Source organism: Vigna angularis, chromosome 2 (genome assembly GCF_016808095.1).
Source record: "Vigna angularis cultivar LongXiaoDou No.4 chromosome 2, ASM1680809v1, whole genome shotgun sequence".
Classification (NCBI taxonomy): Eukaryota; Viridiplantae; Streptophyta; class Magnoliopsida; order Fabales; family Fabaceae; genus Vigna; species Vigna angularis.
In genome coordinates, this window is record NC_068971.1 from 31,868,354 (window position 1) to 31,882,948 (window position 14,595).

At 32.4% G+C, this 14,595-nt stretch overlaps 1 protein-coding gene across 2 annotated transcripts; it reads left to right on the plus strand.

Moving 5' to 3' along the window:
- Window positions 1-7,500: 7,500 nt before the first annotated feature.
- Window positions 7,501-11,315, plus strand: LOC108329547 (protein NUCLEAR FUSION DEFECTIVE 4). 2 transcript variants are annotated; one of them, XM_017563806.2, is made up of 3 exons: window positions 7,501-8,016; window positions 9,463-10,394; window positions 10,521-11,315. In XM_017563806.2, exons 1-3 carry the CDS (start codon window positions 7,681-7,683, stop codon window positions 11,026-11,028), a joined length of 1,776 nt encoding a protein of 591 aa, XP_017419295.1. In that variant the 5' UTR covers window positions 7,501-7,680; the 3' UTR covers window positions 11,029-11,315. The 2 variants fall into 2 exon arrangements, with proteins under 2 accessions (XP_017419295.1, XP_052728340.1); XM_052872380.1 differs by having other exon boundaries at window positions 10,610-11,046.
- The last annotated feature ends 3,280 nt before the right edge of the window (window positions 11,316-14,595 follow it).

Sequence of the window (14,595 nt, forward strand, 5' to 3'; positions counted from 1 at the left end):
ACATTAATACTATTAAATTATAGCAACTTCAGTATTGCTAAGATAAAGAACTTGAAAAACACTAGAAAGGGGGTTTAATAGTGTTATTGAAAAACTTTTTTAGAGCTGATATAATATAGCTCCTTTGTCGATGATGAAAGATTTTATGTGGAATGTTTAAAAGCTCAACTCGAAATTCATTTAAGCAATGAGTTCTTTTCAATTGTTATTAAATGGTTTAGATATATTCGTTGTAGTGTTTGAGTAAAACTTTCTTTGTTTAATAAAATCGTTTGATATAGAAAGTTTAATATAAAGATAAAATTTCAACTACAAGTTTTGTAAGAGAAGCGTTGGAAGAGAATAAAACAATAACTGCACAGATATTTGTATACTGGTTCACTCCAACTAAGCTACGTCCAGTCTCCTTTAACCTTAAAGGGTTCCACTATAATCTTCAACAAGATTACAACTTAGTACTCTTACCACTCCTAGTATCCTTAGAAAATCCTGGTATCCATCTGATACGTTGCCTAGTTGAGTTTCACCTAGTCTTGGTTGTGCAGTATTCTTCACCACTTCTGATATCCTTAGACGCTCCTTGTATCAAGTTGATACACCGTCTAGTTCAATTTCACCCATTCTTGGTTTCCACTAGAAAATCCTGGTATCAACCTTATACCCGGTGTAGTTATTCTAAACTAACCTAAGTTAATCAACAAGTGTTTGAATTCTCTTCAGACTATGTAATCAATCTAATTGTTTACATGTCATTAGAGGATTACTCTAACAAAGAGGATGTATGTACAATACAATTCAATCTATAGACTTGCTAGGTGTTTTTCTTTCTTTTCTCTGTACTTAAAAATAGTAAGCTTGTAATATAATGAAGCTTGAGATTATTTCTAGACTTGAGCTTTATCTTCTCAGATATTCACTTTGAGTTTTTGAGCTCTTTTGTGCTTTTCTCTCAATGATATTTGCTTTTCTCTTTTGTATTCTATTCTCTTCGTACAATATTCTCTTGATTATTTCTTTGAGACATCTTTTATTTAAAGGGTTTTGCCTTGATTATCGTGTCTTCTTAGTCTTGTTGTGTGAAGCAGTTGTTGGTTAAAGTCAACTTGTCAAAGCAAGCTTGCTTTTTCAGTACTTGGATAAAAGTAGGTTATACGTCTGATAAAGAGAACATTTCGTGAATGTCTTTTTTTGTTTCTAACATCCATTTCTAATATGTATTGGATGAAACAGGTGGATGTGTGTAGTAGGTTATCTGCTCATAGTAGAGTAGATATGCATGGAACAAATATATCTTTTCTCTTATCAGTTTTGTTGATTTTGAATGTTGAGCATTTAATGAAATTTAATAGTTGTTCAAAACAACAAAGTGCTTTTGACATTTTCTACCATTCGGGTAGCATTTTATCATTTAAGCTTTTTACTAAGATATAGAGCATTGATTGAGACTTCATCGTTGGACGAAGTGAATGGTTTAGCTCATGTTTAGCGAGATTCTGTTTTCTTCAGCAAGAGCGTTTAGCGAGATGTCTTCTACAAGTTTTTGGAAGATTAGTTGAGACTTTCAAAGGGCTTGCCAAAAACATTATCTCGAAAGTTTTATATTTTTATATATTTGAGAGTTGTAATTGATTACCGTTTGGTAAAGTATAGCTTCTGCATTTAGCAAGACTCTCATTGATGTTTTAACTTTGGGAATTGTTTAGTGTTAAATCTAGTTTAAGCCTAAATGTGTTTCTAAGACATTCCTAAGTTATTAGGTTTTTAGAGTATTTAACTTATCACCTATGTTTCAGCAATTTCATTATTCTAGTAATAACATATTCATATTCTTATTTCGATTAATGTTGTTTTGTTAAACTTCAAAACATATGAGAGAGTTTATACATTTTAGTCTTATAGACAATTTTGTCTAAACATAAGATACTAGCCAACAAAATAGAAAGGGTAAACTCAACCCTAACTCATCTTCCAACGAACACATAATTGATTCTTAACCAATTAGTTCTTATAAAAACTATAGAAAAGGGTTATAAAACATAAACAATAAAGAAGATAAAGATCATTAACAGATTAAAGAAAAAATGACAAAATAGAAAGAAATAAATTTATAAAAAGATTTAAAAAGATAAAAATAATGATAAACAAAATAGGTTGATTTCACTGCTTTTTCAAAATAGGATTATTCATTTGTTATGTAAAGATTATTGTTCAATTAATTATTGTCTTAGATTTCAAAATTAATCAATATAAATTCTCAATTAATTTGTTGGCGTTCTCACTCTTAATCAAAGTACATTCTTCATTAAAAGCAAGAACTTTGTAGATTAATCATAGTAAATTTAACCAAAATACATTCTCAATTAAATATCACTATACCTAATCATGTTTATTCTTTAACTCTTAGATCACATGAAAAGATAATTAACCAAAGTACATTCTTGATTAATTCTTGTTAAAGTTTTTACCACTAATCAAAGTACATTCTCAATTATTGGCAAAAACTCATTGAAAGTTTCTAACTTTAATCGCGTCAATTAATCTCATCCTCGCGATTCCCTACAAAGAGAAAAATCCAGAAACACAGAAAAAGAATAAATCGCAAGTTCAATTTGTTCCATCATCATTGCGAGCTTGAGGACGAATATCTTCCAATACTCATCATCAGACCACCGCGCCTTAACCACCGAGAACTCTCTTTGCAGTTGAGTTGCGCCACCGTTAGCTTCGAGCAAAGAGAAGCAGCACCTTTACCAAAACACAGAAACCCCTTCATGACGAAAACATCCTCTACAAAACGTGAAATCCTAATTTGGGTGGAAAGGAGATCTTCCACGTGGCAGCCCCTCATTGGATAGTGAATATGGTCAAAGGGTCAAACTTTGGTCAAAGGTGGGTCAAGTTTGGGGCTGAAGAGCAATTTTGGAAAGGAAGAAAGGGCTAAAGTGCAATTCAAGGAAGTTTCTAAGCTTCTATACAATTTTGAATAAAATAAAAAGAGTTGAAATGTAATTTTGGGCAACATTAAATCTGTTATATATTTTAAAAGATAATTAAATCTAAAAGTATCAATAGAAAAGATCTTCCAAATATTTTAAGATATTTGATAAAAGATTTTATGAACAAAATATTCAGAATCCAAGCCTAATCAAGCCCTATATAAAGAGACCCAAGGGAAGCAGAAATTACTCATCTACCACTCCTCTCATTTTATTCTACCATGTAATTCACTCCATTAATGAAGTGTTAAGCTTCTAGGACTATTTCACTGTAATTTCATTATGGATTCTAAGGTTAAGTTGTATTAATGTATTTCTTTATTTTGATTATTGATTAAAGTTATCCTTTTTCTATGTCTTTCATCTGTCAATCACGTTAAAAGTAATGATTTTTGCATCATAAGGTGTTTGAATATACATGCATATTGATCATATGGGTTTAAGGGTTTTTAGGTTATACTTTGATTGAATTTAGGAACATTCATATGATTAGATGAGTTTTTACTACTAATTGATAATGTACTTTGATTGGTGGTAAAAATTTCAACTATAATTAATTGAGTATTTATTTTGATTAATTAACTTTTAATTTGGTTAGGAGATTTAAGAATATATATGATTAAACATAATAGGATTCAATTGAGAATGTACTTTGAATTTATTGTGAATAATCTAAAAAGATCTTACTTTTGATTGAGAATCTATTTTGATTGATTGTAAGATAGCCCTCAATTAATTAAGAATGTACTTTAATTACTTTGAAACCCGAACAATAATCAATTGAACAATAACCTATGGATAACCGATAATGAATCTATATTGAAAAAGAAGTGCAATTAGCCTATTTCATTATTATTGTTTCTAAGTTTCTCATTTGTTCTTCAATTAAACTCATAACATTCTTCAACATTAAATTCATTAGGATAAATTTTCATTCTTATTTTTAATCATTGCGTAGAATTTACTAACCTTTCACAATCTCCAAAAGAATCAAGTACTGAAAAATAATTTCGTATTCGTTGGGAAACGACTCAAGGTTAATTTAACCCTATCTATTTTTTGGCTACTAACTTGGAAATACTGAAGTTTCCTTGTAAATTAGTATAAATTTGATAGCTTCATCTATAGCGTATCAGGTATTCTCTTACAATCAAAGCTTATAGGGTTTTTAATCAGGAAACATTTGAAATAGAAGAATCTATGAATGTTGTCTTTGATGAAATTGTAGAAATTGAGGTGCATTGAAGTGTTTTGAATGGAATATATTTACAAATGTTCTTAAGTATGAAACTTAACCGAATTACATTATTTTCCTAGTCGATTAAAATGCATTTCTTGTGAAAATCATTTTCTTGAAAAGCCATAATTGTCAATAACGATCATATTTGAATATTGTTGGCTTGAATGATTTGTATAATCGATTGCATGAGCTTTTTATCTGTTTACTCTGATACAGATGTAAAACTGTTAAAGTAGAAGGAAAAGCTTAACAAATTACATTTTGTGCTTAATCGATTAAACTACGTCAGAGTTTGAAAAATATATAAATAGACGCATTGCTCCCTGCCTCAACATGATTTTATGGCCTTACACTTTCATAACTGATTTGTTTGTTGAGAATTAATTGCAGAACTGTTATAATCTTATTGGAGAATCAAGATTGCTTAATTGGAAGGAAATTCATCAAGATTCTTACAAAGAAGTTGTGCTTTCACATTGCTGATCTATTCTACACTTGAGGTGTACTCTATTAGGATTAGTGTTCATCTACAATCAAGAGGATTGTATTTCGTTGTTGTTGTGAGCCAGGAAGAGAACCTTGTGTGTTCTAATTTTTAGAGTTGGGATTGCTCTAAGGTTATAGAAAGTTGGGATTGCTTTTTGGGTTGAGATTTTGAGGTGATTCACATCTTATGCTATAGGTGATATTGAGTTGGGAAAAGAAAGTGCATTTAGAGGGGAGTTCTCTGTATTCTTGCTTGTATAACTCTATTAATATAGTGGTTCCCTTCAACTCAGGTTATTGAAGGAAGACCGGATGTAGGCTAGGCCGAACCAGTATAAATATTTGTGTTGATATTTCTATCTCTTCTCTTTTACTATTGTTCATATACTTGTTTGATTGCATTTCAAGAAAACTTCAAAGATTTTGAAAAGCTTTTGAAAGAACAATTTTTTTAAAGGGATAACCAATTCATCTCCCCTCTTGGTTGAGATAATTGGCTTAACTTTTTCTATAGAATCTTTATATGGCAAAAGTGTAGGTGTTGAAGTGGGGTCTGAGTTGTTGAAGCAAACTACATAGAAAGTGAAGAAGATACACATAGGATGAAGGCATTGTTACGTCGACAAAAGTCTTATGTTGATTAAAGGAGAAAACCTTTAGAGTTTGCAGTTGGGGATCATGTTTCCTTAATGGTAACCCAAACCACTAGTGTGCGAAGAGCTTTCCATTTAAGAAAACTTTCTCCTAAGTTCATTGGTCTATATCAACCCTCAAGAAGAATTGGACTAGTAGCATATGAAATCGCTTTACCTCCTCAATTAGCAAACCTTCTTTGGTATTCCACATCTCTCAGTTGAGGAAGTATGTGCTTGATCCCTCTTATGTTTTAGAGGTTGATGACATGCATGAAACAAAAGATCTCTTAGTGGAGGTGCAACCTATTGGCTTAGAGTATTGCCACACAAAACAACTTAGAGGAAAATATATCAATCTAGTCAAGGTAGTCTGAGATAGGAGAACATGTGACTCTACTTAGGAGTTAAATGAGGATATGCGACAGTCATATTCACATCTATTTTCTAGAAAGTCAAAATTTCAAGATCAAAATTTTTTATTGTTGAGAAGAATATAAGAGTCTAGAAAATCGTGTTTTAGAATGGAGAATGTGTTTACAATGGTGAGACTTGATTATTTTAAAATTAAAAAGTTTAAAGTATAAATATAACTTTTATAAATGAATTTCATTATTTAAAAACACACATTCTTTTTAGAAACGTTTTTCTTTGAAATCTCTTCCTTTTCTCTAGATGTTCCAACCTCTTGCTTATTTGTTTGAAGATTGGTGATTGCTCAAGTGATGCTTTTGACGAGCTCTCCATTCTTGACCAACCAATTTCTCAGTTTGAGTATGTTAGTTTTCTACCTCTTTTCTAGGTTCAAGTTGGTTCTTCCTTTGCTTGTGTGCAAAATCTTGCTTGTAAGTTTCTTTAAAGTCATTTATAAGATTCTATATTGATCAATGGTTTTAATGGCATAACATAATCATGTTTATGTCATTCTTAGGGGCAAATAAGGTTTCTTATGCGTTTGAGAGCGTTATAAGAAATTTTGAGTTGTTTGGACTATTATCAAAGGTAAGGGAAGCTAGCTACTTTGGGTGTATGTGAGTTTGATAAATATGATGTTTTTCTTGTTGATGGATTTGATTGATGTGTACGATTGAATTTATTTGTATGGTTTGGATTATTGTTTCGTGTTTGATTATTGTTTGGGTTTGTGTAACTATAAGAGAACTTAAAATATGAGCACTTGAGTAAATTGGTACGAGTTTTAATGTGTAAACACTATTTTGAATCAACCTCATTGAGAAAGAAGTATCAATTTGAGCAATTGATTAGGTCTAAATTCACTTGAAATCATAACATGTTTTTTCTATTAACTAATATAGTGTTGAGCGATATTGTACGGGGTATTTTGACGATCGAATAATCATTCATACTCAAGTAGAGTCAAATGTGTTATGTCATGAAGAATAGAAGAGCCTAATCTATAGATTTTAGTTTGATCTTAGGTACGAAAGAATTAATCGTGTGTATAATTGAGTGATAAATCCTTAAAACTATGATTCTAAAAAGCCTAAAAAGTGTCATGGGGTGCATAATTATATTCTATTTGAGAATACTAATAAATTCATATTAAATATTGTTAATTATTAATTATAACCACTTAAGTACTATTAAAATAATTATTATTATTATAAATTTTATAGCTAATATATAATTATTAATTAAAACTATCAGACGACATTTTAAAATTTATTTTTTATTTATACCTAAATGTAAAACAAAGAAAAGAAAAAAATAAATCAGATAAAAATTCTATTTCCGCATAGTCGAATTTGGATCTATTTTTCCGTGTCGCTATTTGGTAGAAGAACACAAATTGAACACTGGAATTTGATTTTCCAAGGTTTATCTGTAGATATTTGGTCGGTGTTTTTTCTAAAAGAACACACACACATATATATATATATATATATATTTATTATGTATACTATATATATATACATAATATATATATATATTATGCATATTTATTACATAACTTCTTTATTACATTATAAAATTTATGTATCATATTCATGTAGATGAATTTTGTTTTTTACATAAATATTTTTCTTTAAAAATTTGAGTATATTGGGAGTAAAAAATCATGGTTAGAGAGTAAACAAATGTAAAAGAATAACGCGCGTGCCAGCTCATCCTATTGGTCCACTTTCCATTTTCATCGCTCTGTGTGTCCCTCTTTGTCTTTCCTCTGCCTCTGCTTTATCTATTTCTCTTCCATCATATCAGGGTCCTCCTCTTCCCACGATCACATAACCAAAACACCAGCAGCACCAGGAACAATAAGAAGAAGAAGAAAAAAAAAGGGTCTTTGATTGGTGAATGATCAGCGATGGGGCTCTTACAGGAGAAGCTGTCCTTGTTCTATAAGAGCCGGTGGCTTGTGTTCGTTGCCGCAATGTGGTTGCAGTCATGGGCGGGTATCGGCTACCTCTTCGGGAGCATATCGCCGGTAATCAAGAGCTCCCTCGGTTACAACCAGAAGCAGCTCGCCATGTTGGGTGTCGCCAAGGACCTCGGCGACGCTGTTGGCTTCGTGACGGGGCTGCTCTGTGAGTTGTTACCTATCTGGGGTGCTCTTCTTGTTGGTGCTGCTTTGAATCTCATCGGTTATGGCTGGGTCTGGTTGATTGTAACTGCTCAAGTTCCAGTTTTGCCTTTGTGGGCTGTGAGTTTCTATGTTCTTTTTGTTCTTCTTCCTTGTTTGGATTTTACTTCTTTCCCATTTTGGAATATGATGCTGATCAGATTTTTTCATTTGGGGGAGGGTGTTGTATTGTTACTATCAATCTTGACATATTGTCTTTCTCTCTGTCGAATTTGTTCTCTGAAATTGGATTTGAAGTAACTCGATTGTGTGTAACTGGATAGCCCCACATACATGTACTGTTTTGGATTTTCCTGAATCCTATTATTGCTGTTTTGTATAACTTTAAATTTACCGTGAGACACGAACATGACAATTTTTATTTCTGACTTTAATGTTTGATTCTGTTCGCGTTTCTTCTACCCATCACTTCCTTTGATTCGTTGATACCGGGTTTCCTGTTAACCAGAATCAACATAATAACATTTTTTTTTATATCTTATTGGGTTAAGTGGGTTTCGTGGATCATTGTACGAGATTCGTCTTGATTCCTCTTATTCTGGGCATTCTGTTTTGAAAGGGTTTAATTTTAACATGTGGTCGCAATAAATGGCTGTTTGTTTGTTTGTTGAACATAAAAAGTGAGAGGACGCCGTTGTTGGCAGAATCGAGTAGCTTTGTACTATAGAAACCCATCCTTTTATGACTGAATGTTCCATTTATGCCTTCTCAATGCTCAATATTGATTTGGGGAATTTTCTCTTTCTCATCAGCTTTTGTTTTTATTTCTTCTTTTTCTGTTTTTATTTTTTCCATGAACATCACTATACCAGGGTGATGATGAGTCACCGTCAGCTTTAAAAATTATGAAACGAAGTGTGAAATATGTGGAACTTAATTAATGGTTTTGCATGATACTAAACACTTAATTAATGAAACTTCATTGTGCTCAATTTTGCTGTTAGCTGTCTGCCATATGAACGAACATGTGACATGATACCAAAACTTGGCCAAATTTTCTAACAATTAGTACAAAGAGACAACTTAAATAATTGATCTCCCTTTTGGTTATTTATTCTATTCTTCCTTTTGTTTTGTTCTGTTCTCTGGTGTGCTGCTATTGGGAAATGTATACGCATTAATCTTTAGTAACGACAGACATAGTTGCTTGCTGGGCTATATTTCTTATTATAATTTTTTTATATGTATCAAACCTGCAAGATGCTACTTCAAATTGAGAAGTTGTTTTACCAATACAGAGTTTGGACCATAGTAGTGACCTTAACTAAGAAGGAAGTATGGAGATGCGCTTATCCGTACTATTGATGTGTACTAGTTTGATGTTTCATGAGCTTCATTTAATAAAAATTTCATCACTCTGTTAACGTTTATGATGAAAATATACATTTCATAACAATATAATCATAAGAAATCAGCATAGCACATTTATTTCTTCACGAGATGTCTTTTAATGATATTTCTTGGCCATAATACCAAGTTAAGTGATCAATGGTTATTGTCATGCAGATGTGTGTTCTTATCTTTGTGGGAACAAATGGTGAAACCTACTTCAACACAGTTTCTCTAGTGTCTTGTGTACAAAATTTCCCCAAAAGCCGGGGTCCTGTGGTGGGAATTCTAAAGGGCTTTGCAGGGTTGAGTGGTGCAATCTTGACACAGATATATGTATTATTCCATTCCCCTGATCACGCATCATTAATATTTATGGTTGCTGTTGGTCCTGCATTGGTAGGAATAGGTCTTATGTTCCTTGTTAGGCCTGTTGGGGGTCACAAACAAGTCCGGCCAACAGATGGAAAATGCTTCACATTTGTGTATGGTGTGTGCCTTCTCTTGGCTGTTTATTTGTTGGGAGTTATGGTTGTCCAAGATCTAGTTCCAGTGAGTGAAACTGTAGTATCTGTATTCACAATTATTCTCTTGCTGATCCTTGTTATCCCAATTGTTATTCCCATTATGTTGAGTTTTGGCCCTGAGCCAAGAAATCCAGATGAAGAGTTCCTTCTTCCAGAACCACATAATAAAGAACCAGGGAAGTCTCAGTTGGATTCTGATGAAGTAATATTGAGTGAGTTGGAAGATGAGAAGCCTAAGGAAGTGGACATGCTCCCTGCATCAGAGAGGCAAAAACGTATAGCACACTTACAACAAAGACTGCTCCAAGCAGCTGCAGAAGGAGCAGTGAGGGTTAAGAGGAGGAGGGGACCACACAGAGGGGAAGATTTCACCTTGACACAAGCATTAATCAAAGCAGACTTTTGGCTTCTTTTCATTTCCATGATCATGGGTTCCGGATCTGGGTTGACTGTAATTGACAATCTGGGTCAGATGAGTCAATCTCTAGGATATGACAATGCACATATATTTGTCTCCATGGTCAGTATTTGGAACTTCCTTGGCCGTGTTGGAGGAGGTTACATATCTGAGCTTGTTGTGAGGTAAAAATAGAACAGGTTTTACACTCATTGATTGTTTAATTCAGCTTAGAAATCACTTTAAATTTGTTACATGTTTCCTTTACATCTCATTCAATTTCAAATTCCATGATGTTTTTACTTGGGCAGAGATTATGCATATCCAAGACCAATTGCATTGGCTGTATTTCAACTCATTATGACTGTTGGACATCTTTTCATTGGTATGGGATGGCCAGGGGCAATGTATGTTGGCACGCTACTGGTTGGACTTGGTTACGGGGCTCATTGGGCAATTGTTCCAGCCACTGCCTCAGAGTTGTTTGGTCTCAGAAACTTTGGTGCACTGTACAATTTCATCACTCTGGCAAACCCTGCAGGAACACTGGTCTTCTCTAGTCTCATTGCCAGCACCATCTACGATTCTGAAGCAGAGAAACAACACCCCCAAAGTATGGGATCACTGTTGTTGCATTTGCCAAATGCTGCTGCTGAGTCTCTCAAGTGTGAAGGAAGCGTATGCTTTTTCCTAACTTCCATGATCATGGCAGTATTATGCGTTGTTGCAGCAGGGCTATGCACGGTTCTAGTGTTAAGAACAAGGATTGTTTATGCCAACCTATATGGAAAAACTTCTTCTAGTAGACTTCGATTATGAGAGAGTTTGGACTGTGTATTTTGGTGTCCTATATTTTTGAAGTTACTGTTGCCGATTTTACTTCAAGAAAGATTGAAAAGAAGCTGAAGCAATCATTTTGATTTGAAGCTGTCTCCGGTGTGGAAAGCCAAAGAAGGGATAATTTTACCCAAAACAAAGGAGAAAAAACTAAGTGTGTTGTCCGATTCCTGCTACCACATGGCTTTGTGCATTCTGTTCCATTTTTGTTGTGTTATAATATTCTTTCCTTTTTCAAGTAAAAGTTTGATTGGCATTAAAATTTGACACTGATCGGTTTCTACTCTTATTCCACTTATTTTGTTACTACGGAAACATAGTGCAAACTGCTAAGATTATATGCTGTATTTTATTAAAAAAATTACCCTATACCTCCAGAAGCTCAACAGAAGACTTCTTTAATTTTGACAATTTTTTAATTGCAGCATCTAACTTTCCCAAAAGAAAGGTGGTCTTAGAATCATAACCTTATTTCACTTCTGACAACTAGACTATAGCTGCATCTGACACGGCAAATCACGGGTGCAAATTTGTTTGAAAATGATAACCCCCTTAGAACATCCAAACAAATATGTACTATTTCAAATAAGATTCAATTTTTTAATCTCTTTCAAACAGTGTATTACTTAATAAATCTGACCCATTAATTCAGAAGTTACACAAAATGGTATTTGCTATCTCATTCACATGATTGTATCACATTATTAATCTCAAATCACTTACGTCCCATATGAGCACCATTCACTCGTATAGATTTGAGTACAAGCTTATGAAATTGGTGTAGTTATCAATATTAGTATTAGTTAACTTCCATCCATTCATATTTGGAACTTAATCTTTACATGATAACTTATCTTGATCTTTTATTTTCATATATTTTTCATTAATTTATTATTCCCTCGTATGATTAGGAAAATTGTTCATTAATAGAAATTTGTAAATGTTTTGTTATCTTGATCTTTTATTTTCATATGTTTTTCATTAATTTATTATTCCCTCGTCTGATTAGGAAAATTGTTAAATTTGTAAATGTTTTGTTATCTTGATCTTTTATTTTCATATGTTTTTCATTAATTTATTATTTCCTAATTGGGAAAAAGGTTCATTAATAGAAATTTGTAAATGTTTTGTTAAATTGGATGTGGAAATCCATAGTTGAACTTAGAAAATAGATTTGATATTTAGAGTTACGGATTTCGAAATTTAGAATTGAAAATAAAATTACTAGATTTCAAAATTTGATTAATGAGTGCATTGAATCTTGAAATCCAATTAAAGTGATATTGTATTTGGTGATGTGCCATATTACAAAATTCGGTTAAGAAGTGTACTGGATTTTCAAATCAGCTTAAGGAATATATTAAATTTTGAAATCCGATTAAGGAGTGTACCAAATTTTGAAATTTAATTAAGGAGTATACTGAATTTTGAAATTCGCTTAAGGATGTTAAGACAAAATCATCTAGAAAATATATCGTCTAAACAATCCAAATTTTGAAGTTTAATAATAAACATTAAACGAAATATCTTTTCAGAAAGAGAAGCACCTACTTGACCTGAAGCGTCTAAGTGTTTGTTCACTGAAAATGAAAATCTAAGGTTTTATACAAAAAGCTACCCAAAATTGTCCAAGTGATAATATAAAGTCTTTTCAAAATAAGAACATACCAAACAATGTTTCCATGAATTCTATATCATCTAACATGTTTACAGGAAGCGTTTGACCAATAAGAAAAGACTACATGAACCTTTTGTCAATATACTTAACGATTTTTTTCATGAAATGTTAAAAAGAAAAACAATTTACAAAGGTACCATGTAAGGGATATGTGCAAAACAATAAGATATGTTCTCAACTTTCTAATTGAATATCTATTCTTGAGAAATCTAAAAATAGTGTTATAAGTGACAGCGTCCTGTGAAAAATATTGTCTAATGTAAAAAGCGCTAAAATCTACATCTCAAATAGCTCTTCATAAGAGTATAATGCTTTACATAGTCTATTGTCAATATGTTATACATAGTCTAACATTTCTTGAACGCTATACTTGAACGATGCATTAATTACTAATGAGACATGTGACAAGATGTTTTGAACAAAGCAATATAAATTAACGTCAATAAACGGTCAAAAATATTTAATATCATTTAATGCATGTAAAGTATTGTTTTTCTTGTATTATTTGTCCTTGTTATATGTGCAAAACAGGAATACCCAAAGGATTGATCAAAAAATATGCACACGTTGGATTAAGACGTTGAAAGAAGTGAAGACCATTCTAAGAATAATTCTCTTGAAGATTTCTACTCTGGTAAACCGTACAAGCTACTATTCAATCTAAACTCTAATGAAGCACTATACCTATGGAGAAAAGACTAAAATCAGACCTATCTCCTAAAGGCTACTCGCTCTCTTGAAATTAACTCAGCATCTAATGGTCATCTTTTAAGAAAGCCTATAAAAAGAAGATCAACTGAATAAAAGGGTTGATTGGTTGAAGCAAAAAAATAGAATAGGTGAAAAATAGAAGAAAAATAGAAGAAAAAAAGACGAAAATAAAAAGAGAGAGAGTATGCTCACGAAAGATCACCATTCATCATATTTCCCTCATCTCAAACCTTTAATTTGTCAGAGCGGTGCAATAGAATGATTAGGATGAACAAATAACCCAAGAAAGGGGTGAATTGGTTTTCTCTCGCAAATTTATGCCTTTAATAGTTTTCTCTCAATTTTATCTTACTTAGTGAATAAATTAAAAAATAATAAAGAGTACGGGAAGAGAGAAAATTGCACAAATAATTTTATACTGGTTCAGATCACAAAGATCATATGTCCAGTTGTTAATCCCAAACAAAGATTAACGTTCCACTATCACAAAATCAATCAATTATTACAATCACACATAAAGACAAGTGTAAGGGTTTAGAAACATCTCATTTGTTATCACAAGAGACGAAACTCACTTCCTCTAAAGGCCATAAGGGATGAACACATCCTCTAAATGTTTCACGAAGGATAAACACTTCTATTGAATCTTCACAAAATATGACAGACTTCACTTAACAACAGCAAAACACTCAACCACACTCCTAGTGAAAGTTTTCGCTCTTATCAACACCAAGTTCTCAAAACCAAAGCACAAAGGTTACACAAACCCTAGATCACACTTTTTCTCAATTTAAGCAAACATATGTGTGTTTAAATGAGAGCCTAAAAAATCTTTATAAATACCTCACTTAAGGACGCCTCCAATTTTTTTTCAACTTTTTCTTGCGTGATAATCGATTAACCACTTATGGTAATAGATTATGCATTTAATGAATGCACAATGGCCAAAAACATGCTCAAAAGCTCCAACGGCTAGCTGTGATAATCGATTATGGTAAGTCATAATCCATGGATAATCAATTATCATACTCTGGTAATTGATTATTCCAGAGCCAAAAATGAGTTTTTAGCAACCTTTAAAAATCTCTCTGTGAAAATCAATTATCTTAAGTAGTTAATCGATTATTGTAGAGCTTTTTGACTCCAAAACAAATTTTAAA

Excerpts from the sequence above, each read along its gene's own strand:
- LOC108329547 (XM_017563806.2), top strand. The coding sequence starts at position 7,681 with ATGGGGCTCTTACAGGAGAAGCTGTCCTTGTTCTATAAGAGCCGGTGG. Across the intron at positions 8,017-9,462 it reads CAGTTTTGCCTTTGTGGGCT|ATGTGTGTTCTTATCTTTGT; the intron begins GTGAGTTTCTAT and ends ATTGTCATGCAG. Across the intron at positions 10,395-10,520 it reads ATATCTGAGCTTGTTGTGAG|AGATTATGCATATCCAAGAC; the intron begins GTAAAAATAGAA and ends TTACTTGGGCAG.